The sequence below is a fragment of the Phaseolus vulgaris genome, chromosome 11 (genome assembly GCF_000499845.2).
Source record: "Phaseolus vulgaris cultivar G19833 chromosome 11, P. vulgaris v2.0, whole genome shotgun sequence".
In the NCBI taxonomy this organism is placed as follows: domain Eukaryota; kingdom Viridiplantae; phylum Streptophyta; class Magnoliopsida; order Fabales; family Fabaceae; genus Phaseolus; species Phaseolus vulgaris.
In genome coordinates, this window is record NC_023749.2 from 38,322,948 (window position 1) to 38,347,815 (window position 24,868).

The 24,868-nt window shown below is 39.4% G+C and overlaps 1 protein-coding gene across 3 annotated transcripts; it reads right to left on the reverse strand.

Annotated features, from left to right (window-relative positions):
- Positions 1-8,605: 8,605 nt before the first annotated feature.
- LOC137833222 (G-type lectin S-receptor-like serine/threonine-protein kinase At4g27290) lies at positions 8,606-13,219 on the reverse strand. Of its 3 annotated transcripts, none has more exons than XM_068641590.1 (8): positions 13,102-13,219; positions 11,825-13,024; positions 11,549-11,722; positions 10,099-10,247; positions 9,813-10,020; positions 9,463-9,700; positions 9,224-9,374; positions 8,606-9,126 (listed from the first exon to the last, which is right to left on the reverse strand). In XM_068641590.1, the coding sequence occupies exons 2-8, from the start codon at positions 12,723-12,725 to the stop codon at positions 8,824-8,826; spliced, it is 2,124 nt and encodes a 707-aa protein (XP_068497691.1). In that variant the 5' UTR covers positions 12,726-13,024; positions 13,102-13,219; the 3' UTR covers positions 8,606-8,823. The 3 variants fall into 3 exon arrangements, with proteins under 3 accessions (XP_068497691.1, XP_068497688.1, XP_068497686.1); XM_068641587.1 differs by having other exon boundaries at positions 13,091-13,180; XM_068641585.1 differs by having other exon boundaries at positions 11,825-13,196.
- Between the last annotated feature and the right edge of the window lie 11,649 nt (positions 13,220-24,868).

The following is a 24,868-nucleotide window of genomic DNA, read 5'->3' on the forward strand; positions in this document are numbered from 1 at the left end:
CCCAGAGGCTACATCTTCTCTCCTCTGGAAGCACTGAGGACTTTTTACTCTTTCTCGCCTGCACTCGCTCGACGGCGAGGAGGTCTTTATCTTTTTCTCGCCTCAGGACGCGCGAGGGCGTTGAGGTCTTTTAACTATTGCTGGTGCCTCCGATCGCCGAAAGACGATGAGGACTTTTAACTTTAACTGATGCCGTCAATCGCCAAAAAACGATGGGGACTTAGAAACTTTTTAGAAAGCATGCAGCATAACTTCAAAACTCGCCTTTAAAAACTTTCAACAAACATGCAATCTAAAACACCTTAAACTTCGAAAAACTCTTCTTTATTGGGTGGCCTCATTAAAAACCCTCTTTAGGGAAAAAAGAGTGCCCCCTTCAAACTGTTTTAGCAGAAAGCTTGCAAACTCTTCGTGTTTGTTTTTACTTACAAGGCTTTTAACTGTAATATAACTTGAGGTGCGTGGCGTTCCAAGTGCGAGGAATCGCCCCTCCTTCCAACGTTTCTAAGTGGTAGGCGCCGTTCCCGAGCGCCTCGGTTATCCTGAACGGTCCCGTCCACTTAGGCGACAACTTGTTCTCCATCTCGTACTGGTGGGCCTTCCTCATCACCAGGTCGCCTTCTTTAAACTGCCTTGGCATCACCTTCGAGTTATACCTTCGTTCGATCCTTCTTTTCACCGCCTCAGCCTTCACTCTCGCCTCCTCCCTGACCTCATCCAGCAAATCCAGATTCAGCCTTCTTTCCTCATTCGAGTCTTTCGCTACAAAGTTCTGGAATCTCGGCGAGCTCTCTTGGATTTCCACTGGAATCATTGCGTCGCATCCATAGACTAGGCTAAACGGGGTCTCATGGGTTCCTGACTGCTCGGTGGTGTGGTACGCCCAAACTATACGGGGTACCTCCTCAGCCCAACTTCCTTTGGCTTTCTCTAGTCTTCTCTTCAAACCTCTCAGCAACACCCGATTGGCTGACTCTACTTGGCCATTTGTCTGAGGGTGCTCGACGGATGCAAATACTTGTTGAATTCCCACCCCTTCACACAGCTTCTTCAACAGGTGACTTGCAAACTGAGTCCCGTTATCTGACACCAGGCGCTTGGGCACACCAAACCGGCACACGATGTTCTTCCACACAAAGCTCTCGATCTTGTGTGCGGTGATCTGGGCCACTGGTTCCGCTTCAATCCACTTGGTGAAATATTCAATTGCCACCACCAAGTACTTCATCTGCCTGATCGCCAACGGAAAAGGTCCCAGAATGTCGATCCCCCATGTATGAAACGGCCAAGGGCTGTAAATTGACTTCAATTCCTCGGGAGGCGCTTTATGCCAATCAGCGTGCTGCTGGCATTGCTTGCAACACTGTGCGTACTTCTTGCAGTCTTCTCTCATTGTAGGCCAATAGTAACCTGCACGGAGGGTTCTCGCGGCCAGAGCCCGACCCCCGACGTGACTTCCGCAAATCCCTTCATGGAGCTCGGCCATGATTCTTGTACATTTCTCTCCGTGCACACATTCTAGGAGTGGGTGTGTGAACCCAAACCTATACAACTCGCCGTCAATCATCGTGAACTTGCTGGAGCTCTTCTTTATCTTCCTGGCCTCCGTCGGATCCAGCGGGAGGAGGCCATCCGTCAGGCATCGCTTGTACTGTGTTACCCAGGTGTCTGGCTCATGGGTAGTACAGACCTGCGTCATGTTCACCTTCTCTCCCCGACATGCTCTTATTCTTGGTGATCTCAAGGTCTCCTGAGTCAAAGACCTGTGACTCCTCGCCGCTTTCTCCGTCGACTTGCTTATCTGAAGAACCAGGTGATCTGCCACAAATGCTCTGGGCGTTTTCTGAGTTTCTTGGATCACCGTCCTCTGCCTACCCCCCTTGCCTGAACTGGCGAGTTTGGCTAGCAAGTCAGCTCGGGCATTCTGCTCTCTGGGCACATGCACCACTTCAAAGGAGACAAAGGAACTCTTCAACTCCTGTACATACTCCAGGTAAGCCGCCATTTGTGGATCCTTTGCCAGGACCTCTCCTGTTACCTGCCCCGTGACTAACAACGAGTCACTCTTAGCCATTAGCACCCTAGCTCCCATCTCCTTGGCCAACAAGATTCCGGCGATCAGCGCTTCATATTCTGCTTGATTGTTGCTGGCTTTGAAGGCAAACCTCAGGGACTGCTCAATCAGCACGCCGTTGGGCCCTTCCAAGATGACTCCAGCACCGCTACCCTGCTGGTTCGACGATCCGTCCACCGAAAGCACCCAACGAAAATCATCCCCCTCAACTCGTGTTGCTTCAGACGAGAGCTCGACCACAAAGTCTGCGAAAATCTGCCCCTTGATCGGGCCTCGGGGCTCATACTTGATATTAAACTCCGACAGCTCCACCGCCCACTTCACCATCCTCCCAGCTACATCGGGCTTCTTCAGAACCTTCTAGATGGGCAAGTCGGTCATCACCAGTACTGTGAAACTGTGGAAGTAGTGGTGTAACCTTCTCGCCGAAAAAACCACTGCCAGTGCAGCTTTCTCCAAGGCCTGATATCTCACTTCCGGGCCTAGCAGCACCTTGCTGACAAAATAAATAGGCTTTTGGGCCTGATCTTGGTCCTGGGCGAGCACCGCACTCACTGCCCTCTCAGTCACAGCAAAATACAGCCTGAGAGGGGTTCCCACCAGCGGTTTGCACAAAACAGGCGGGCTCGCCAGGTACTCTTTAAGCTTGACGAAGGCCTCTTCACACTCCTTCGTCCAAGCAAACTTGTTGTTTCTCCTTAAACACTGAAAATACGGATGGCCCTTCTCTCCGATGGCTGACACGAAACGAGACAGGGCGGCCATCCGACCTGTAAGCTGCTGCACCTCCTTCACGGTAGCCGGGCTCCTCATCGCCAAGATGGCAGCACACTTGTCAGGATTGGCTTCGATTCCTCTTTCAGTCAAGAGAAATCCCAAGAACTTCCCCGCTTCCACGCCAAAGATGCACTTCTCGGGATTCAGCTTTAACCTGAACTTGGCGATCGTGGTGAACAACTCCTCCAAGTCCGCAACGTGCTTGCTCTTCTCCGGCGAGGTCACGACCATGTCGTCTACGTATGCTTGCACATTCCTTCCCAGCATTGGTGCAAGTACCCGATCCATCAATCTCTGGTACGTAGCCCCCGCGTTCTTCAGCCCAAATGGCATCACCTTGTAGCAGTAGCACGATCTCTCGGTCATGAAGGCAGTCTTCTCTTCATCCATGGGATGCATCTTGATCTGGTTATACCCCGAGAAGGCATCCAGGAAACTCAGCAACTTACACCCTGCAGCACTGTCCACCAGGGCGTCTATGCTTGGCAAAGGATACGAATCCTTTGGGCAAGCCTTGTTCAGATCGGTGAAATCGACGCACATGCGCCATTTCCCATTGCTCTTCTTCACCAGCACGACATTAGCTAGCCACTCAGGGTACCGGACTTCCCTGATATGGCCTGCAGCGAGGAGCTTCTGGGTTTCATCCCTGATCGCCTGCCTTCTCTCCTCATTGAATTTCCTTCTTCTCTGTCGCACTGGCCTGACCTGGTTGTCCATTGCTAGATGATGGCACAAGAAGTCGGGGTCAATTCCCGGTATGTCTGAAGCAGACCATGCAAAAGCATCCAGATGCCGCTCTATCACCTTGGCAATCTGGTTTTGGAGCTCAGCCTCCAAGGATCTTCCCAACTTGAAGATCTTTCCCCCGATCTCCCTTTTGAGCCATTCCTCGACGGGTTTGGGTCTAGCTTCCCTGGCGATCACCGCCTTGGCGATTCCCAGCTCCCTCGCTTCCTCTGGGCGGTTCCTCGCCTCTTCTTCCCGCCCAGCGTTCTCTCCCTCAGCCTCAGCATCCATCATGGCGACGTCTCCTCCGGTGGCCACCTCCATCGCCGCACCAACAACCCGCCACTCTGTTGGCTTGGGCCTCACACCGGGAGGCGGCGTCGTCGTGATGTAACTCACTGACCTCTTGTTCTTCAGGCTATTCTCATAGCTCTTCTTCGCTTCTTTTTGGTCAGATTTGATGGTGATCACCACCCCTTCCATTGATGGCAGCTTCACCTTCATGTGCTTGGTCGAAGGCACAACTCCTATTCTGTTGAGTGTTGATCTTCCCAACAGAATGTTATAGGCTGAGGGAGCGTTCACGACGAGGTACTTGATTTTTTCCGTTCTCGAGCCCGCCTCATCCGTGAAAGTAGTTCTCAACTCTATATACCCCCTGACCTCCACCTGATCGCCAGCGAAGCCATACAAACACCCTCCATAGGGCCTCAGCTGGTCAAGGGGCAACTGCAACTGTGTGAAAGTCGGCCAGAACATTACATCTGCCGAGCTTCCTTGGTCCACCAGTACTCTGTGGACCTTCCTTCCCGCCGTAACAAGCGAGATGACTATTGGATCGTTGTCGTGAGGCACAACGTCCCTGAGATCTTCCCTCGTGAACGTGATGTCCAGGTCTGGTGAGTGGTCCTCAAACATGTCCACCGTCATCACAGACCTCGCATACTTCTTCCTCTGTGACGCGGTGCACCCACCACCCGAGAAACCTCCTGCAATGGTGTGGATCTCTCCGTGAGTAGGCATCTCGTGCTGCTGAGCCTCACCACCTGCGGGCTGGGAGCTCGACGCGCCCCCAGTCCTTCTATCCAGCAAGTAATCGTTTAGGAACCCGCTCTTGACCAGGTCGTCGAGCTGGTATCCTAAAGCCAAACATGAGTCCACAGTGTGGCCAAAGCCCTGGTGGAACTCGCACCAGGCGTCTGGCTTTGGTCCCAACACCTTGTCGCCCACCTTCTCGGGCGCTTTCAGCCTGGCCGCTATATTGGGAATGGCGATCAGGTCCGCCAATCCCATCACAAACTTATGCTTCGGCGGGCGATTGTACTCTCGACGTGCCAGTTGGGGGCGCCCTGGGCCCCTGCCCTTGTTCTTCCTTGGATCATAAGGATGGCGAGTCCTCTGATCCCTCTTGGCCGCCGCTGTCTCCAGCACCCTCTGTGGCTGGATCCTGGTCTGGGCACGTGGCCTAGCGGGGGCCACGCTTCCTCTCTTCTCGGCGACCTCACTTTCATCGGCGATGTGGGCCACCGCAAGTCGCCTAACCTCAGCAAACGTGGCGGGGTGAGCCCTGATCAACGCCTCGCAGAAGGGTCCCGGCAGCACGCCCTTCTTGAATGCGTAGACCAACATTTCTTCGTCCTTGGCCGGCGAGCGGACCATCTGCGCCCCAAAACGATTCAAGTAGTCCCTGAGGGACTCTCCCTGGTATTGCCTTATGTCGAACAGATCATAAGACACCCTAGGCGGCGCCTTGTTCACTATGTACTGCTCGACGAAAATCTTCGAAAACTGTTGGAAATTGGTTATGTGACCTGTAGGCAGGCTCACAAACCATTCCAGCGCCGTCCCCTGGAGTGTGCTCACAAACATTTTGCAATACACAGCATCCGATCCTCCTGACAGCATCATCTGCGTGTGGAATGTGGTGAGATGTGCCTCAAGATCCTCCACGCCGGTAAAAACAGCCTTCACAGGTACCACACTCGCAGGGATAGGCGTGTCTGTAATCGCCTGAGCGAAAGGCATGGGGAAAACGCGAGGCGACGTTGACGGCGCGACCTCTTCAGCGACTGGGCACCCTCGCTGCTCCTGAAGAGCTTGGCGCAATTCTTCAGTAACTCTGCTAAGCTCTTCATTCCTGGCCTGAGAGGCGACCAGGTCCTCGTGCATTTTGCCTGCTCTATGCGCGAGGCTTCCACATTCGCCTGCAGCAAACGCATGATTTCCACCATTTGCGCCATAGTCATGGCGCCTTCAGCAGCAACGGGCGCAACTGGACTTGAACGGTTGCTTCTCATCTTTCTCATGAAAACTTGACAGATCACAAAGAGCGATGAACAACACCTTCTTCAGCGACGATTGATTCAGCGATCAATCGGTCAGAGCTTCGCAAAACTCTGAAGAACTTCAATAACACAACCTCAACAGAAAACCTTCGCAGAAACTCACGACTCCACCACAAACCACCATTTCTTCCACGAAAATCCAAACGAGCGGCGAAACTTAGATCTCACCGATTAAAACTTGCGTAAGTAGCGAAAAACCTCACCTCACCGAACAAGAACTCAAACGAACGGTGGAAAACACGAAACTACTGAACAAAGCTTAGATGAACGGCGGAAAATGATTGCACCAGCACACAACCACACAGAAACCGCAGAAACATCCAAGAACTCACGCTGTGGATGGGAACAGGTTTTACACGGCCCCACGGTGGGCGCCTGATGATCCTGCCTGTTGACCGGGACGCAAGAACCTTGCCTCGTCAAACCTGGATCGACTTCTGCGCCGTGTTAGCCTCCGTCCTTCACCGTGATTCACCTCAAGAACCTGCAAAAGACAGAACGGCGCCGCTGCGGCCGATCACGCTCCGACGCCCAAGTCAGCGACTGAACCACCAAATACTAAGAGAAAACTCAAGAACTCTAAGGAACCGTGCAAAATTCTCTCTCAGCGTACTCAAGACTCGCAAGCGTAAAGAAACAATCTAAACGTGCGTACCTCAGAAGTTCGTTAGAATCTCTTATATACCTGTGCGCTTTCTCTCTTCTGACAGTTACACATCTGGACACGTGGCTCGCATCCAGCTGTACACGTGTCACCATCTGGAGCATCCTTGACTTGGGCGCCGCTTCTTACTCTTCAGGCTTTTGGGCTAAGTTACTTATGCATGACACAACTCAGTGCATAACTGCCTTAGTGCGTGATCTCTTCTGAGTGGCGAGTTCGGGTGCCTTCGTACACACCTTCCCTGTGGTCTCGCCGGCCGCCTTCATGATCTACTTTACTTGCTTCACCGTGTATGTTCAGGTAAGCTGTCTCCCGACCTCATCCTCTGGCTAGCTAGGAAATGACTATCTGACTTCATCTCCAGCGATGTCCTTATTTCGGCGATCTCTAATCACTTGGGCGCCTGGGTTCACCTCTGGCGACTTCATCTCAAACCTGGTGACCGCCGGTTTAGGTATACTAGAGATCGGAACACGCCAACTTAATAACTGGCGACTACACGAGCCCCCCGACTTCCTTCCCTTCCGTCAGCCAGGTGTCCCGTTCAACACGCCTATATAATAGCTCGATGCCATGTCATCACTTCCGACTACCAGGGCGGTACAGCCGCTGTCATTCAAAACGCGGTGGCATTTTTGAAATTAATTTCATTTACGAATGCGACTATTTAAATAGCCGTATTCTTAAATCAAAGTGCATGATTTACGAATGCGGCTATTTAAATAGCCGCATTCTTAAATCAAAACGCATGATTTACGAATGCGGCTATTTAGATAGCCGCATTCGTAAATCAAAGCGCATGATTTATGAATGCGGCTATTACTAATAGCCGCATTCTTAAATCTTTTTTTACCCTAATTTTGAAGCGCGCCACTTACGCTTTCATACTTTCTTTCTTTCAGGTGCTTCGCGTTTTCTCTTTGTTTCTGCTCTGATGTTCCTCTCTTCTGTTTCATTGTGTTCTTGTACCAATGTAAGTTCGTTTCGATTCGCTCTCTTTCTTCTTCACCAATGGTTTATAATTTTTTTTCGTTTCACTTGTTTATTGGTTTGTTTTCTTGCATTGGCGAAGGGTTCTCTGACGCTTCATTTTCTCTTTTGTTTATGCTCTCGTGCTTCCTCTCGTTTTCTACGAGCCTTCATTGTCTTATTTGTGCCATTGTAAGTTCTTTTCGAGTTTTCTTTCTTCTTCACCATTGATTTATATATATATTTTTCGTTTCTCTTATCTATTTGCTTTCTTGTATTGACGAAGGTCACCAGCTTCATTGCCTGCTGTTTGGATTTTTGCTATGTTGTATTTGCTCCGTTGTTGCTGCCTTAGGGTTTAGGGTTTTAATTTTTTTTTAAAGTTAAATAAGAATGCGGTTATTTACCATAGCCGCATTTATAAATCGTATTTACGAATGCGGCTAAATAGCCGCACTTGTAAATCTTCGATTTAAGAATGCGTGTTGATCAAGTGCGGCTATATAACCGCCTTTGTAAATGTAAAATAGTCGCACTTGTTTGACCTGTCTGCACTAGTGAATTGAGATGACTCCCATTGAGTTTCTCACTAAAATAAGCTATGAGGTGACCTTCTTGAAGCAGGATAGCCCCAATGCCTATGTTAGAGGCATCACACTCAATCTCAAATGTCTTAGCAAAGTTGGAAAGTGTGAAAATGGGTGCCTTGGTTAATTTGTCTTTCAAGGTTTCAAAAGCATTTGCTTGTTCTTGGCGCCATTTGAACATTACATCCTTCTTTACTATCTCATTTAGAGGTGCAACAATAGTACTAAAGTCTTTTACAAATCTTCTATAGAAACTACCTCATCCATAAAAACTTTGAAAAATGTCATTAACATGATAAAAAGATAAGTAATAATTATTCTATTGATTTGTTATGATTTATATTACAGTGAGTTCAAGCTGTTATAGTTTTAAATCTAATTTATTGTATGGTTATAACAGCTGGTTTTGTTAAGAAACCGATTTCTATCAGCAGGACTCCCATATACCCGGGTATCCGTAGGTAAAAGTATAGCAAGTTTAGCATGAGTTCTTATAAATATCCTTTTATACATCTATTAAAATGATATTCTAACAATTACAAATTAAAATACATTAATTTACAATTATGATTTGATTAATACAATTTTAAAATTATGTCATTTTAAAAAAAAAAATAGTTATAATCTAATACATGCATGGTTGTGAACATATATCACTCTCATGTAACGTTTCATGAGTCATCGAGGTTCTAAAATGGTAACGGTGACTTCATTGGTTGAGCTTGTATCTTTCGGATATAAATCTTCTTCAAGTAACACAATTCTTGAAATGAAAGCAGGTTCTTTGGGCTCAGCCAATTCAATGTGACTCTCCAACATCAGAATCACTGACATCATTGTAGGCCTGTCATCTGGGTACTGTTGCACACACAAAAGACCGACATGGAGACAACGCAGTACTTCAGATATAACGCACGATGACATCTTCATGTTTGAGGCAATCAAATCTATTCCCTTGCCCGCTTTCCATAATGTCCATGACTGTTTTGTAATAACAAAAGTATTAGAAAAAAAGACAACTATTTGTTGAATTTCCAGAAAACATACCTACGTTAAAACTATATATCCAAGCTCTTACATGAGCAACAAGGTTTAAGACTCTTGTCTGCTGATAAAGTCCTCTATTTCTCTTCCCACAAATAATCTCCAACACCAGAATGCCAAAGCTGAAGACGTCAGATTTTTCAGAAAACAATCCATCAACTGCATATTCTGGCGCCATATACCCACTGCAAGAGATTTGTTTCATGTATCAAGAACAGTTTTACATATTTGTTAAAAGAGAAAAAATGGTTCAGCATAAATACACACACTGACCAGGTCCCTACTACTTTACTTGTGCTTCCTTCAAGTTGGTCTACTCCAAAAGATCTTGATACACCAAAATCTGATATTTTCGGATTCAACGTTTTATCGAGTAAGATGTTACTAGCTTTGAGATCTCTGTGGATGATCCTCAGTGGTGAATCTTGATGAAGGTACATAAGGCCCCTTGAAACTCCCAAAATTATTTGGAATCGTTGAGGCCACTCCAGCAATTTACTGCTTTTGTCACCTGTTTTATTTAGGCAAAAAATTGATTTTAGTGTTGAATATTCATTTTACGAATCTGCATCTTTAACCACTGTCATTAGCAACCCAATTTATTGTTTGCTCATTTTCCTTACCAAAAATGAGGGAGTCTAGGCTGCCATTTTCCATGTACTGATAAATGAGCATTCTTTCTTCTCCTTCAATGCAACAACCAAGAAGTTTAACAAGATTCCGATGCTGAAGCTTTGCAGTCAAGTTTACTTCATTGATGAACTCTGTCACACCTTGCCATGAGTTCCTTGATAGAGTCTTCACAGCAATTTCTTGGCTGTCGATTATTCCCTGCACACTCATGTTCATCATGAGTAAGAACAATTTTATTATCTTTGATATAGTAGTGATGATTAAAGAATGGTTTACCTTGTATACACGTCCAAAACCACCTTCTCCTATGATATTCTCTGTGGAGAAGTTATTAGTGGCTTTTACAATTGTTACAAGATCATACATTTGGACGTCCAGATCATCCACATGTCTCTTATTGTTGTTATCTTCTGTTGATGAATTTCCTACACATAAGAGGAAGTATAATATAGTAGATAAAGGGAACAAAGCTAAGTAACTTCTAAAACAATCCCCAAGATTTAAGGATTCAAGGTTGAATATTTTCATATTTTCAGCTTTAATACTCCCTTTAATTTAACGATTAGATGCTTTTCACTCTATACTAGTTTCTCTATGAAAGTTTGAATTGTTCTACACCTTGTGAACATCAACAAATTAATTGTTGAAATTAACATCAATCTACCTTCAACTTTTCTTAATTGAAATATCAATTTAAATATGTATCTACCACAAAAAATTATTAAATAAAAAATAATTTTAAAGATAAAAAAGAATTAGTCACTATATTTACTAATTTATACATTATTTTAAATATTAAAAAAAATTATTAATATCTAAAATAATTTGTATTATTAATAAAACTTAAAACTAATTTCTATTATTATTAAAAAAAAAGAGATGTGAGACTATTTTAACCACTAGACAATAAAGACTAATGGGCAAAAGGAGTTTAATATTTCTTCTAGGTATTAATTTTTTCAGTGTAAGCTTATTCTAAAGTGAAAGAGGGGAAAAAAAGAAACCAAAAGCCTAAAGAAATGAAGGAAAAGGAGAAAATGAAAAGGGAGAGAGAACAAAATAGAGAGGGAGAAAAGAAAGCGGAAAATAAAAAATAGGGACAAAAAAATTCAAATTCTTTAATTTAAAGTACTTAAAATTGTTTTGTAGTATATAAAATTTCAATCTATTTATAAATTCTCTATCAAAAAGTACTATATTTTAAAATAAGATGAAGTGTATGATACATTCTCATGAAGCTAAAACGATATCACTATTTGTTTCCTCATGATTATAGAGGCCAGTTTATTGATAATTTATAAGACGTACGTCTTATAAACAAAAACGCGTGTGATATAGAGTTAATAAAATCAAGCCTAATAAACAAAAACCAATAGCATGATAATTTATCTAAATAAATGGCATGTTGTGAAGGAATTATAGGTTGACTATTACATATCCCAGTAACTATATTTATAGCAATTATTCCTCAATTAATTAGAAGAGTAGAGAGTAGTTTATAGAAGGGTGCTGATATCTTAATACCACACATATTACAAAAGATACACTTCATGCTCCAATAAATTAATATTTCAATCATATTTAATTTATTTTTTAATTTAAAATATTATTATATTATTATAATGATTTTCAATTATATATGTTTTATTTTTTTTGTTAAAGAAATCTTTTCCTATAGAAAACTTAAAAAAGTGAAGTCATGCATCTGGGTAAACAATTTACTTACCAGCATTGTTCCTATGAAGCCTGCAAATGATACAAGTAATCAGAAGAATAAGAAAACCAGAAACTGCAGCAACCGTTGAAGCGACTATCGTTCGTCTGTTGTTGTTGTTGTTGCCAGGTTCTTTGCTTGGTACAGGTTCTTTGCTTGGTACAGGTTCTTGAGAGTTGGAATTGACTATAAAAACAAAATAGTCAATTCTAAAGTCAGAGTAAGATTTTTGAGCTTTCAAAACAAAATTGCAAATGAAATGAGAAGATAAAAGTTGATGCGAATTACCAGCCTCCGAAGCATTCATCCTGATATACAGGTCTTGCCCACCAGTTTCAAACTGTTTCATGTCAATGAGATCTCCAAACCACAGGACACAACCACTGCCTCCATTTCTTATATCTGAATTAGTGTAGGCCATACAAGAACAATTATTCAAACACTTCACTTCGCATTCCTTGAGGCCAAGACTCTTATTCAACAAAGTATTTGTAGTAGCTGGAACTTTCAGCCCTTCATATTTGACAAACACATCATGACTGCAATTCAACGCTTTATTGCGCACACATCCTCCACTCCAATCCGATGAGATCCAATTTTGTTGTGATTTTGGACTGAAACCTTCCAAACATGTGCAAGATTGTGACTGAGTTCGTACACATAATCCGTTGGGTCCACACGAGTCGTACTTGTCGCAAAACTCTTTCGGGTAGGATCTATATATTTTCCATATTTTCTCAACCTCCTGCCATACATAACGATCAATAGTAGCTGATTGGTTTGTTACAGTTCTGGAGAGGACAGAATCATTCACGAGTGTATAGGTGTAGTAAATCTCATCTTCATTGCTGACATAACTCAAGTCAAAAATGGTGTTATTCAGCAGATCTGGCATTCCGCTGAAATATTCGCCATTCCAAGGTCCATACCTCAGCAACTTTTGTGTACCCTTCATCATATAAATCTCAGGATAGCTGTAGAGTTTCATAACCCGAGACACATCACCTGGGGATGGATCATCTGGACTCTTCCATGCAGTATATTTCCGTTCAAAACCAGTTCGGAGGTCCCATCCTAACTTCATCCCTGGCAAGAGTGTATCAGATGGATAGTCAAAGCTTTGCCACAAATACTCTTCTGGGTTTGTTTCCCCCTCGTTTCTGACCACAAGATTGCCACTGTCCAACATTTCTACCACCGGATTCTGTGCTTGTTTCTGAGAGCTGGTGTGCCAAACAAGAGAACCATTTTGAGTGAGAACAAGATTGCCTGTGGTGTTCACTGTTAAGATGCCTGAGGAATCATTGATGGGGTTGGCCCCATTAGCAACCCAAACAAATGTCTTATCTGGGATATTCTTGTACCAAATTCCCAAGTATCGTTTCTGGGAACTACCAGGGCTGAAGAACCCTAGTTCAAACTTTCCACCTTCTGATACCAAAGTCTTCCCATCACTCAGGGACTGGAGCACGTTGATTGAATCATTTGCTACGGAAATTTCTAGTGAGAAAACAAGTATGCATGCAAATATTATAGAAAAAGTAAGAATAATACCCATATTGTACCACAGCTTGTGGAACTCTGCTAGACTGAGAGTCTCTAAAGCTTAGTTTGGTTCTTCATTCTATCTAACATGAATTGCTAGTCAACCACGTATTATGATCCTTAGATATATGTTGTCTTGAGAATATTTTATTCAGCTGGCACCGTCCCTTATTGGTCTACTAGATGAATGAGTAAACAAGAAGATAAGATATTTTATGAGTTTTTGCTTATATGAGAAAGCTTACTTTCTGCTTGTATTCTTTAGATTTCTCTTACGTGAAGCGAAGTTGATGTGACTATTTAATGTTTGACTATTGAAGTTGAATTCCTTAATAAATATTGGAAATGGTTATGTAAGATGTGAGCCAGGTCTGAGTTGGACATGAAGTATACATGTATATAAAAAAAGATCTGCTAAATCTTATTACTTTGAACAGTTAATGCTTAACACTTTGTTCAAAATATACAGAGTTTATTCAAAACAAAAGAACATTGTAGTTATTAAATAGATATTTAGTAAGTTATAATCAAACATTATTTTTAGTTGTTACACTTACAAATTAATAGTTTCTACTCCCATTTTGTTCCTTTTCATCCTTTCTTTTAAAGTTATTTTTATAGAAATTAAGAAACACGATAGTGATTTAGATTTCTTATAATTGATAAAAAAAAAATTATATATAATAGTATAATTGATAAAAAAAATAATATGATATAAAATTTCGTAAATAATAAATAATAAACAAAATTATCAAAGATTCAACAAGAAACGGAGAAAGTAATAATTAAAATAAGTGGATATAATTAATAGAATATGTTATTCAAATTTTTATGGAATACTTTTTTTATTATGTGTAAGTGACCTCTAACATGCCTTTCGTATATATAATAATAACACTATACTGACTAGTTAAAAATTCATTTTAATCCGGAATCTATAATATATACTAATTGGAAGTCGTAGTTAGCTGATGTCACACCTTAATGTTTTACTTCGTTAAAATACCACTTTGATATATGACTTGAGCAACTTGCATATAACTTTTTATCATTTATAAACAAAGTATTTACTAAAAATAGTGTATTAATGTCTTGAAAGTAAAACTTGCATTCGACGCTTATTATATAAATGAAAAAGAAAATAAAGATAATGAAGAAAACATTATAATTATTCATAATTACAATTGTCCTAGTAATGGATTTAGATTTGGTCAATCACTTGTATCACATCATCCCACCACATACAGACCGACCAAATTATCCAGTTATCAGTTAGTTTAGGCTCATTTAGATAAAGTGTCCACCAAAATGTATAATAAATATGTAAAAGGAATAAATGGTTCATTTTTTAATATTTTTTTCATAGTTAACACAGAAAGTCAAAAACACTGGCGGGTAATTTATATTTAAAACGGCAGTTATATAGTCGCATTTGTTGTACACTTAGTTTTAAATTGAATATATAAGAAGACGGTTAATTAGCCGCATTCGTAAATGTTATTTATAAATGCGGCTATGGTAAATAGTCGCATTCGTATATGCTTATGAACCAAATTAGAAGCCAACTTCTTATACAAAATGGTTTGATATGTGGTGGTGAATTCTTTCATGTTCGTTGTTGTGCACATATATTAAAAATTTAATTGTTCAAGAAGGATTAAAGGTGCTTGGTGAGGCTTTGAACCAAATTAGAAATAGCATCAAATATGTGAGGGGTTCAAAGAGTAGAATGATGAAATTCAAACAATGCCTTGAAAAGTTTAGTGATATTGATGCGTCATGTGGTTTGTGTCTTGATGTTCCTACAAGGTGGAACTCAACTTACTTGATGCTTAAAAGTGCTCTTAAATATGAACGTGTTTTTTGAAGCTTGCACTTGGTTGATGAATCTTATAAATATTGCCCTTCAGAGGAAGATTGGGAGAAAGCAGAAAAATTTTGTAAGTTCTTGTTACCCTTTTATGATATCACTACCTTGATTTCTGCTACAAGTTATCCAACTTCCAACTTGTATTTTTTACAAGTTTTGAAAATTCAAAGCTTGTTGATAGAAAATGTGAAAGATGAAAATGCACTAATTAAGAATATGGCTGAATTGATGATAGTCAAATTTCAAAAATACTGGGATAAATATAGTGTTGCACTTTCATTTGGTGCAATTTTAGACCCAAGGATGAAGTTAGAAACATTGAGTTCTTTGAAAAAATTGATTCACTAACTTGGGAGCTGAAATTAGAAAACATCAAGCAAAAATTATACAAACTTTTTGCTGAATATTCTGGCAAAGGTTTGAGAACAACAACATCAAATACTCTAAAGTGTAAGCAAGAAAAATCTTCATCCTCATCTACTTCTAAACCAAGTATTTTTTATGGAAGTTGCTTACTTAAATGTACTTCAGTTAATTTTTTAGTTTTTGTTGTACTTGCCCCATGTTACTAAATTATTACATCTATAATAGGAATTAAAAATGTGTAAGCTTCAAGTAGCTAATCAAAGTTGAAGTAGCTAATCAAAGTGGAAGAAAACAACTTGACACTTATTTGAATGAGCCAACTTTGGATTTTGATGTTTTTGGAGCATATGGATGTGTTAGAGTGGTGGAAAATTAATAGTCAACATTTTTCGGATCTTGCGTTAATGGCTAGAGATTTGTTGAGTATTCCTATAACCACAATTGCATCAGAATCTGCATTTAGCATTGGTTCTCGAATTCTTAACAAGTATATGAATTCTCTTTTGTCTGAAAATGTGGAAGCAATTGTTTGTACTTCTAGTTGGAAGCATGGATTTTCTAAAGGTAATTTAATTATTTTAACCAATTCTATTGTTATTGTATTATTTCTGGAAGCATGGATTTTCTGAGGGTAAATTCATTCTTTCATTGTCATTGTTCAAATGAATGCAGATCATGGAAAATATTATAATTATCAAAACGTGGAAGATGAAAGCTCTTTTAAGGTTGCATCTAATGTTCTTGAAGTGGAAGAAGATGATATAATAGCAACTGCATAACAAGTATTTGATGTGATAACTGCTTTTGATTGTTAATTGATGTCAGTTGCTTATTCAGTGTTGTTTTTTAGTTCATCAAATCTCTTATAACTATTGATGATGTGTACTTGTTTTTTGGCCACCTTGTATAATCAATTTCAGAATTTGTGAGGTGTATTTGTTTGTCATACTTTCTTGTACACCGCAGGCTAGATTAATTCATAATTTCATATTGCATCAATTCATAATTTCATATTGCATCTATATAATTGTACATTTGTAAAAGTTATGCGGGCCAGCCCACAAGCCCGCGGGCCAACCCGCATGCGGGGCAGGCCAATGCGGGGTGGGCCAGCCTGCTTTGCCACCCCTAGTGAATTATTAAATTTATCACGTGTTTCTATAACTGAAGAATATGTGGGGTCCACCATGGATGATGCAGTACATGATGATGTAGATGATGATCGATTGGAGGACATAATTTGTGATGTGGAAGCTGAGTGTGTTGCAGAAGCGCATGGATATGGAAGTATGTCAAGCGATGCAGAGACTCCATTGTATCCTGGATCAACTAACTTCACACGATTGTCGACGGTGTTAAGATTGATGAATTTGAAGGCAATAAATGGATAGACTGATGAAAGCTTCACGAAATTGCTTCAGTTGTTGAAGGATATGCTTCCATAAGGAAATACTCTACCTAATCGTAATTATGAATGGAGTATAAAAAGATATATGAATGTCCTAATGATTGTATATTATACAAGAAAGATTTTGAATTGTTGAAAAGTTGTCCGAGGTGTGGGTTATCACGTTATAAGTTGAAACAAAAAGATGATGATATTATTGAAGAGATAGAAAAGCATGGACCCCCAATCAAGGCTATGTGGTATATTCCCATCATTCCAAGGATGAAGCGTTTGCTTGCAAACCCAAATCATGCTAAGAATCTTAGATGGCATGTAGATGAGAGGAAATGTGATGGCATGTACCGACATCCAACTGATTCTATTCAATGGAAGAAATTTGATTATGAGTTTCCAGAGTTTGGTAAAGAATCAAGAAATATCTGACTTGGTTTAGCTATAGACAGAATGAATTCGTTTGGTAATATGTGTACGAATCATAGTTCATGGCCTATTTTACTAGTTATTTACAACTTACCTCCTGGATTGTGCATGAAGTGAAAATATATCATGTTTTCTATGATGATATCCGGTCCGAAAGATCCAGGAAATGACATAAATGTTTATCTAAGTCCCCTAATTTAAGATTTGAAGTTAATGTGGCATTACTGTGTTGAAGTATTTGACGGATTTGCTAATGAAATTTTCAACATGCTTGCTTGTTATTTTGCACCATCGATGAGTTTCTGTCATATGGTAACTTATTAGGATATATTGTTAAGGGTCATAAAGCATGACCAATATACGAAGAAGACACTGTTTCTCAACAGTTGAAACATGGAAGGAAGACAGTATATCTTCGCATCAGAGATTTCTTAGAAGTCATCATCCTTACCAGGTTGAAAAAAATTCTTTAATGGACATCAAGAGACTAGTAGTCCACCAACTCCATTAACTGGTGTTGAGGTTTATGAAAAGGTAAATAACATAGACCACACCTTCGATAAGTCGAAAAAGAAGTCATTTGTGACAAACATTTGGAAGAAAAAATCAATCTTCTTTGATCTTTCGTACTGGTCGAGGTTAGAAGTCAAACATTTTATAAATGTAATGCATGTTGAGAAAAATGTGTGTGATGAATTTGAAGTTAATTGGGATGAAGTTTCATGATTGCCACATCTTCATGCAACAGTTGCTACCAGTAACTATTCGCGGGATCTTACCAAAACATGTTACATACCATAACCCATTTGTGCTCATTCTTCTGTTCCATCTGTTGTAAAGTCATTGATCCATTAAAACTAGATGAACTTGAAGATGAAATTGTTGTTATCTTGTGTGAATTGGAGATGTTTTTTCCTCCATTTTTTTTTGACATCATGGTTCATCTAGTTGTACATCTGGTAAGAGAGGTTAGATTGTGCGAACCAGTGTACTTAAGATGGATGTATCCTGTTGAGCAGTATATAAAAATTTTGAAAGGTTATGTGGAAAATCATTTTCGTCCAGAAGCTTCAATAATTGAAAGGTACATAGCTGAAGAAAGTATTGAATTTTGTTTTGAGTACATGTCAAAAGCAAATACAAGGTCTTCCAGCTAATTCATGGCACCACAGGCGTTCTACAAGTAAATGTTTACGTGGTGTGAATATTGTAAGCAAATATCGATCAGAAGTCTTGAAAGCACTTTGTATATATTGAATAACACAGATGAAGTTATACCTTACATAGAAGCTCATAAAGTTGTTGTGAAGGCAAATAACCCAAGACAAGAAAAGAAATGGTTCTTAATGGAACATAATAGAACTTTCATGCCTTGGTTTAAAGATGAGGTATTAAAGGATTCAACAACATTGGAGACCTTGACCTGGTTGGCTGTTGGATTGAAGTTTGATGTCATTTCTTTTATGACGTACGAAGTGAACAATTGTATATTTTACACGAAGTCTATGGATGAAAAGAGTACAGTTCAAAATTTTGGTGTTACACTTGAAGTCGAGTCAATGCAGTTTTCCACTTCGAAAGATACAAATCATGTACTTGGATCAATGGCATACTATGGTTTTATAGAAGAGATATGGGAGGTTGACTATACTAAGTTTTCCTTTCTAGTTTTCAAGTGTAAATGGGTTGGTAATAAAAGTGGGGTTAAAATTGATGAATCAGGATTCGCACTAGTGGACTTTAGAAAGATAGGGTATCGAGATGAGCCATTTATAATGGTTCAACAAGAATCTCAAGTTTTCTACGTCAAAGATCCTACGTCATAACATTGGTATGTCGTTTTACATAGAAAAAAACAAGGGGAGGCCATAGATGATATTGAAAATAGTGATCCCCGTTCATTCACATGAATGATAATTAATAAAGATGACGATGTAGTTGATGATGTACATGCAACCCGTAAAGACCACAGTGAAGGAATTTACATATGAACATTCAACCCACTATGGTAATAAATTTGGAAATATTTTTTATAATACGCATTTAGAAATTTATGTATTTGTTTTATATCATCTTCTTTCGATGCAAATTAAGTAATGTTTTTTTACCTACTTTTTTAGCACAGATAAGGATGACAATCAGATTCCAATCAGACCCCGATCCGGACTAGGAAGCAGAGGACCTACTAGATTGAAGCGTCTCTCTTAAGACGTGTTGTTGGTGAGAAGACACGTGTTGACATTGACGTCAACACTGGAGTGGCTTCTGGTCCTAATGATGAGATGTTGAGTAGCTATCTTGGAGTTGTTTCTCGTGAGAGGCTCTCCATTTTGATTAATTCATGGGATGATGTGTCAGAGGTTGATCCGAACATGCTTTGGGAAGATGTTCAGGTAAGCTTTACATTATTATCGTTATTATATAATGCTTTTTAATATTCATTGATCCATTTTAATTTGATGATATTATTTTGCAAGAAAAATTTTAAATGCCTAATGTGGAACTGCTTCGATTAAAGATCATATCCAATATCATACTTAAATTCCGTCAGTTTAAGTCAACACTGACGATGAAATATATTTTTGGCAAGTATAAAGGCGAAAATCCTTGATTAAATTACAAACATATTGATGAAGAGACATGACGGTTTTTTGTTCAAAGCCGTGAAAGTGAAGCTTGGAAGGTAAGTGAAGTTACTTAACTATTTTTATTTATATAACATTAGTAACTTAATATTATTTAATTCCTCACTTTGTTTATTTCATTTATGACAGGATCGTCAGAAGAAAGCTTAAGACATAACATTAAAGAATGTTACCCCACACATACTATCTCGTTCGGGGTATCGAAAGCTTGAGCAATTACTGATGGTGGAAAAAGATCAATCCAGATAGGGTAGTGGGTTTGAGATTGATACATGGGTCACTTCTCCTCCATCACCACCTTTGTGCCACCTAAAATGGAAGATGGCCCGAATTAAAAAGTCGGGTGCATTTAGTTCTAACCAATAAAAAATAATATTATAAAAAATTATAAGTTATTTTTATCCTCTTTTGCTACTATGGACTTAAAGCATTAATTATACTAAAAACTTATATAATTTTGGTCTTTTGTAGGATTCCTTGGTTGAGCAAATCTACCAAGGTAATTGTGTACATGAAGGTCGTCACGATATCCTTGTTGAAGCAATTGGACGACTTGAGCATTGTGTCGTGTTCGTGCAACTGGAAAAGGGGTTGGAATTAAACTATATTTGGGAGCTGCACCACGACACTCATCCTCCTATCCCACCACAAAGACCAAAGCAGAAATTACGGGTAAGATACGTCAAGAATTGATAGAAGAGATGAGAAAAGAGGTTGATCAGATGCAGCTAGAGTTGTGACAGGAGTTTCTATCGCAACAAGGTTATGCTGAGCCAGTTGATGCGCTTGTTAGTCCCGCTCCCAAGAGCATAAAGGGGAGTTGTGCGGCTTCTACAACATCAGGGGAGCATATCATTGGCCAGACGAGCCAATGTGAGCTACTGGTAGAGGGAGGCATACTTCCTCAGGTGGTGGCCATTGGAAAAGTCTATCAAGAAGCCACCACCTTACATAATGTTCCTCTCTCCCCTAATGTGGCGAAGGTAACGGTTGAAAGAGTACGAGTAGCTGATACTCGTATTCCACTACCTTCAGATGAGGTAAAACCTATGGCCGATGCATTTGAGACATTCATAGGCTGACCTAGACTCCTTCGAATTATACCAGAACCTCCGATAATAACTTCATTTCATTATATTAATTTATAAGTATATAATACATCTAATTTATACAAATGTTCTTTATTTTGTAGAAACCTCGTCGGAAACCAAGTCCCAAAAAGAAGCATGAGGTTCCGATTGACGATCCTATAACATCTTTAGTTGTAGTTGCTAGAGAGATTGATCGAGACCCTTTGGAAGTTCCTTGGGATGATATGTCTTTTGAAATAAACACTGACATGCCACTGTACATATACATGTCAGATTTGTTAGATATTGTAGCTAAGGATTAGGAGCTCAATATAAATATAATTAAAAAATTTATGATGTAAGTATCTTTACCTATATTTAAATTTATTTTATGTTAAATATTATTGATTATGCTTTAACTAATAACTTGTAGATTTTTGCATGGAATTTCTATTTGATGGGAATCAATATGTGTACGGATTCTTAGATCTCTCATATACTAATCCCATTGGAACAAAGAAAACTGAAACCCAATCATACATCACTAACACCCTGGAAAAAGATGGAAAACAAATTTATTTATGCCTTTATATTAATGAGTAAGTTTAATTATAAGTTGTCAATTATTACTACTTCATGTTTTAAATATTTACTAAATCTTTTCATGGATGATATAGGGGTCATTGGTAGTTACTTGTCTTATCAACGATTGATAAGACTGCTGTGTGGTTTTGTTCCCTATACAAGACACCATCAACACATCTGAAAAATATCATTGATAAGTAAGTACACTATAAAATTAACTCCGTATGTTACTAATTAAACATCTACTAATGCGGCTTTTTGTATTAATCAGTTCATGGCGTGGATATAACATCCTAAGAGGTCGATCCAATTCAAAATTTCAAAATCTGAAATGGATGGAACTAAAGGTTTGTAATTTTTGTCTTTCTCTTTTCATTGTTTATTAATATTAACTTTCACTTTTTATTGAATTATAGTGTAATAGACAATCAGGAAGGTGTGAGTGTGACTATTACGTTATGCAATGGATGGTTACCATTGTAAGACTAGGCCTTAAAAATGATTGGGATCAGGTAAGATGATGGTAAATTATTTTTATAATTCTTTAACATATATGTATCTTAACACTAATTTACGTGAACCTTATTTTTGTTAGAATGGATGACTTTAAACTACAGGGGGGTGAATTGTTTAAAGAGGGTTTTCGCAAACTTTTAAGTCAATAATGAAATTATCTCGAGAAACAAATGATAAAGAATTCAGTTTGCCAAAAACTCAAAGCAAAAACAACAACACCAGAAAAACAATCGGTTGTTTCATAGAAACAATCGGTTGTTTATACAAGTTTGCAAATATTAAACCTGAATTTAAAGAGATTAAGGATAGAGAGAATGCACACAGATGTTTATACTAGTTCACTCTAAACCCATAGCTACATCCAGTCTTCTCATAAACCACTGAGGAATTCCACTAAGCAATCAAACCTAGATCACTTACAACACAACCAAGAAAGTGACCTTGATCCCCTCAAGAAACACACTTCTCTTGGCCAACACACCAACACTAAGAATGCTGATCTTGATCCCCTCAAGAACACACAGCACTTCTCAACAAACACACAAAGATTCTTGTTCAACAGATACAAGGATTACACTTGTTATAGAAGCAATTCTGAAATCAATACAAGCATAAATCCTATCTCACACTCTTTGATCAATCTCAATCTCTAAGCAATCTCAACTCTTTGAAAATCTCAAAATCTTGTGTTAGTTCTTAAAAAAACTCAAATCTATTTTTCTGAATATATTCAAAGATGTTGTTTGTTATCAAGTCTTAACAAATTATTCATTGCATTTAAAGATTGGTCAAAGCATTAAAAACTGGAGCGTAAACAGTTGGAAAATCATTTAATGCTCAGTCAAAGCACAAAACAGTTTTTTGTTATGGTACCAAAACAAACAATCGGTTGTTTCCATGAATCAACCGGTTGTTTTGGTTTTGACAGCAAGTCAACCATAAAAATATTTTTCAATCTTTTCTAAAAACACCTAAGTATAAAACAATCGGTTGTTTCGACAAAACAATCGATTGTTTTTCACTTAGTTTGAAAAACACTTTTCTTTTAAAAAGATTGAGAATGCCTATGCTTTGGATTCAATCAAGAGTGGATTACATAAACAATCTACCCCAGATCCTATCTAAGACAGCTCAGCAACAACAAGCACAACCTAGCCTTCAGCATCCTTCAAAGGGTTTGGATTCTTCAAAGCTTGAACACCACTTGGTTCAACAATCTCCCCCTATTTTATGAAGAAAAATCCCTGATGCTTGTGTTGTACCTGATTGAATCTGAAGCAGTTCCTGCAAAGCACAATTTTAAGCAAAACACAGAACTTCTGATATTTGGTTAGCAGAAAAACAAATATAGAGGTTCAGAACATAATATCAGAGCAAAGGGCAAACAACAAACAAACATATGAGCAAAAACCTATAAGGTTTCACTCATCCAAACTTTTTGCAGAAAATAAAAACTGAAATCAAACACAACATATATCTCCCCCTATTTGTCTTCACAAATAGACAAAAAGAAGAAATGAACAAGATAAATGTTCTTAATACATCAGATTTAAAACAACAACAAAAAAACAAAAATAGAAAAACTGATATAACCACCAAAAACAATCAGTTGTTCCGATACATCAACCGGTTGTTTTTCTTCATTCATCATCATCAGCATATTGAAGATCAAAGATTTGGTCTTGTACTGCCTCAATCTGTTCATCTAGGGTCATGAAACGTGCATCCATGTTGTCAAACCTGTTATCAATCCTCTGGAAATTGCTGACACATAGATCATGGAGATTCCTTTGATTCTCCGCAAAGCTATCAAGCCTATTGACCATGTATCTCTCAAAAGAAGACATGGTTGGCATTCTTTTTTCTTGATTTCCAGCACCAGCACTAGGTCCAACATCTTGATGTGCTTAAGGTAGATCTTCATGTTGAAAATCCATATCTGCAGCATGTTCATCTTGTTCATGATCAGCAGCAGCACTAGATGAGGCTCCCAAGTCACCATCTTTGCTAATCCATTTGCCACCTACTTTGGTAAAACCCATTTTGCTGAGAGATCCATTGTGCAAATCTTGAGTTGACTTGACCAACTCAGATGTTTCATCCTCTAGGTTCACTTCAAAATAGAGCAGAAATTTAGAAATCAAAACAGCATATGGATAATCATAGTCACTTAACCTCATTGCCTTTTGCATGTGCTATTTGATGATGTGTATCCAATTAATTCTGATCTTCTTCATAATGCAGAAGATGTACACCAGATCCTCCTTAGTAAGCATTGAATGATTGCTCCCCCTTGGAGTTAGAATCCAAGTCACAATGAGGGCTAGCAACCTTTCATCAAACCTTAAGCCACCAACCGAACAAGTCCTAACTTATGCATTTTGGTTCTTCAAGCAACTCTTGTAGTATTGAACTTTGTTGAAGTCCTCTATTACTCCAAGGTTCCCCTTGTTAGTTCTGAGGCCTGAGTACTTTAGACCAGCTACAACAGTCCACACTTCATGTGTTATCTCCATATCTACACCTTTTACATGAGAAACAAGGTTGTTTCCCTCAAACTTGAGATTTGTGTAGAAAACTCTTATCAAATCTAGATAGATATTCCCTTTTATCTCCAAGAACTTTCTAGGGGATTGATCTTTGAGAAGCCTTCTGACATTGTCCAGCTTTTGGCTTTTCAGCCAATCAAAGCAAACAACTTTAGGGTTGTTTATCACTTTGGTGCTAGTCTCAAATCTATATCTCTCAATAACATCATTATCACCAGAAAACCATTCTTCAAGCCTTCCTCCAAACCTTACTGCTCTGGATTTGACTCTTCTTGAGGTGGGAGGAGTTGAGTCCATGATGGCAAAGATGAAAAGCAGAGAAAAGCTCACTCACAAATTTTGCTAGAGATGTTGCAAT

Coding starts and splice junctions, on each gene's coding strand:
- LOC137833222 (XM_068641585.1), bottom strand. CDS start 13,094: ATGGGTATTATTCTTACTTTTTCTATAATATTTGCATGCATACTTGTT. Junction 10,248..11,548: donor GCTTCATAGGAACAATGCTG/GTAAGTAAATTG, acceptor TCTTATGTGTAG/GAAATTCATCAACAGAAGAT. Junction 9,701..9,812: donor CCTAGACTCCCTCATTTTTG/GTAAGGAAAATG, acceptor TAAATAAAACAG/GTGACAAAAGCAGTAAATTG.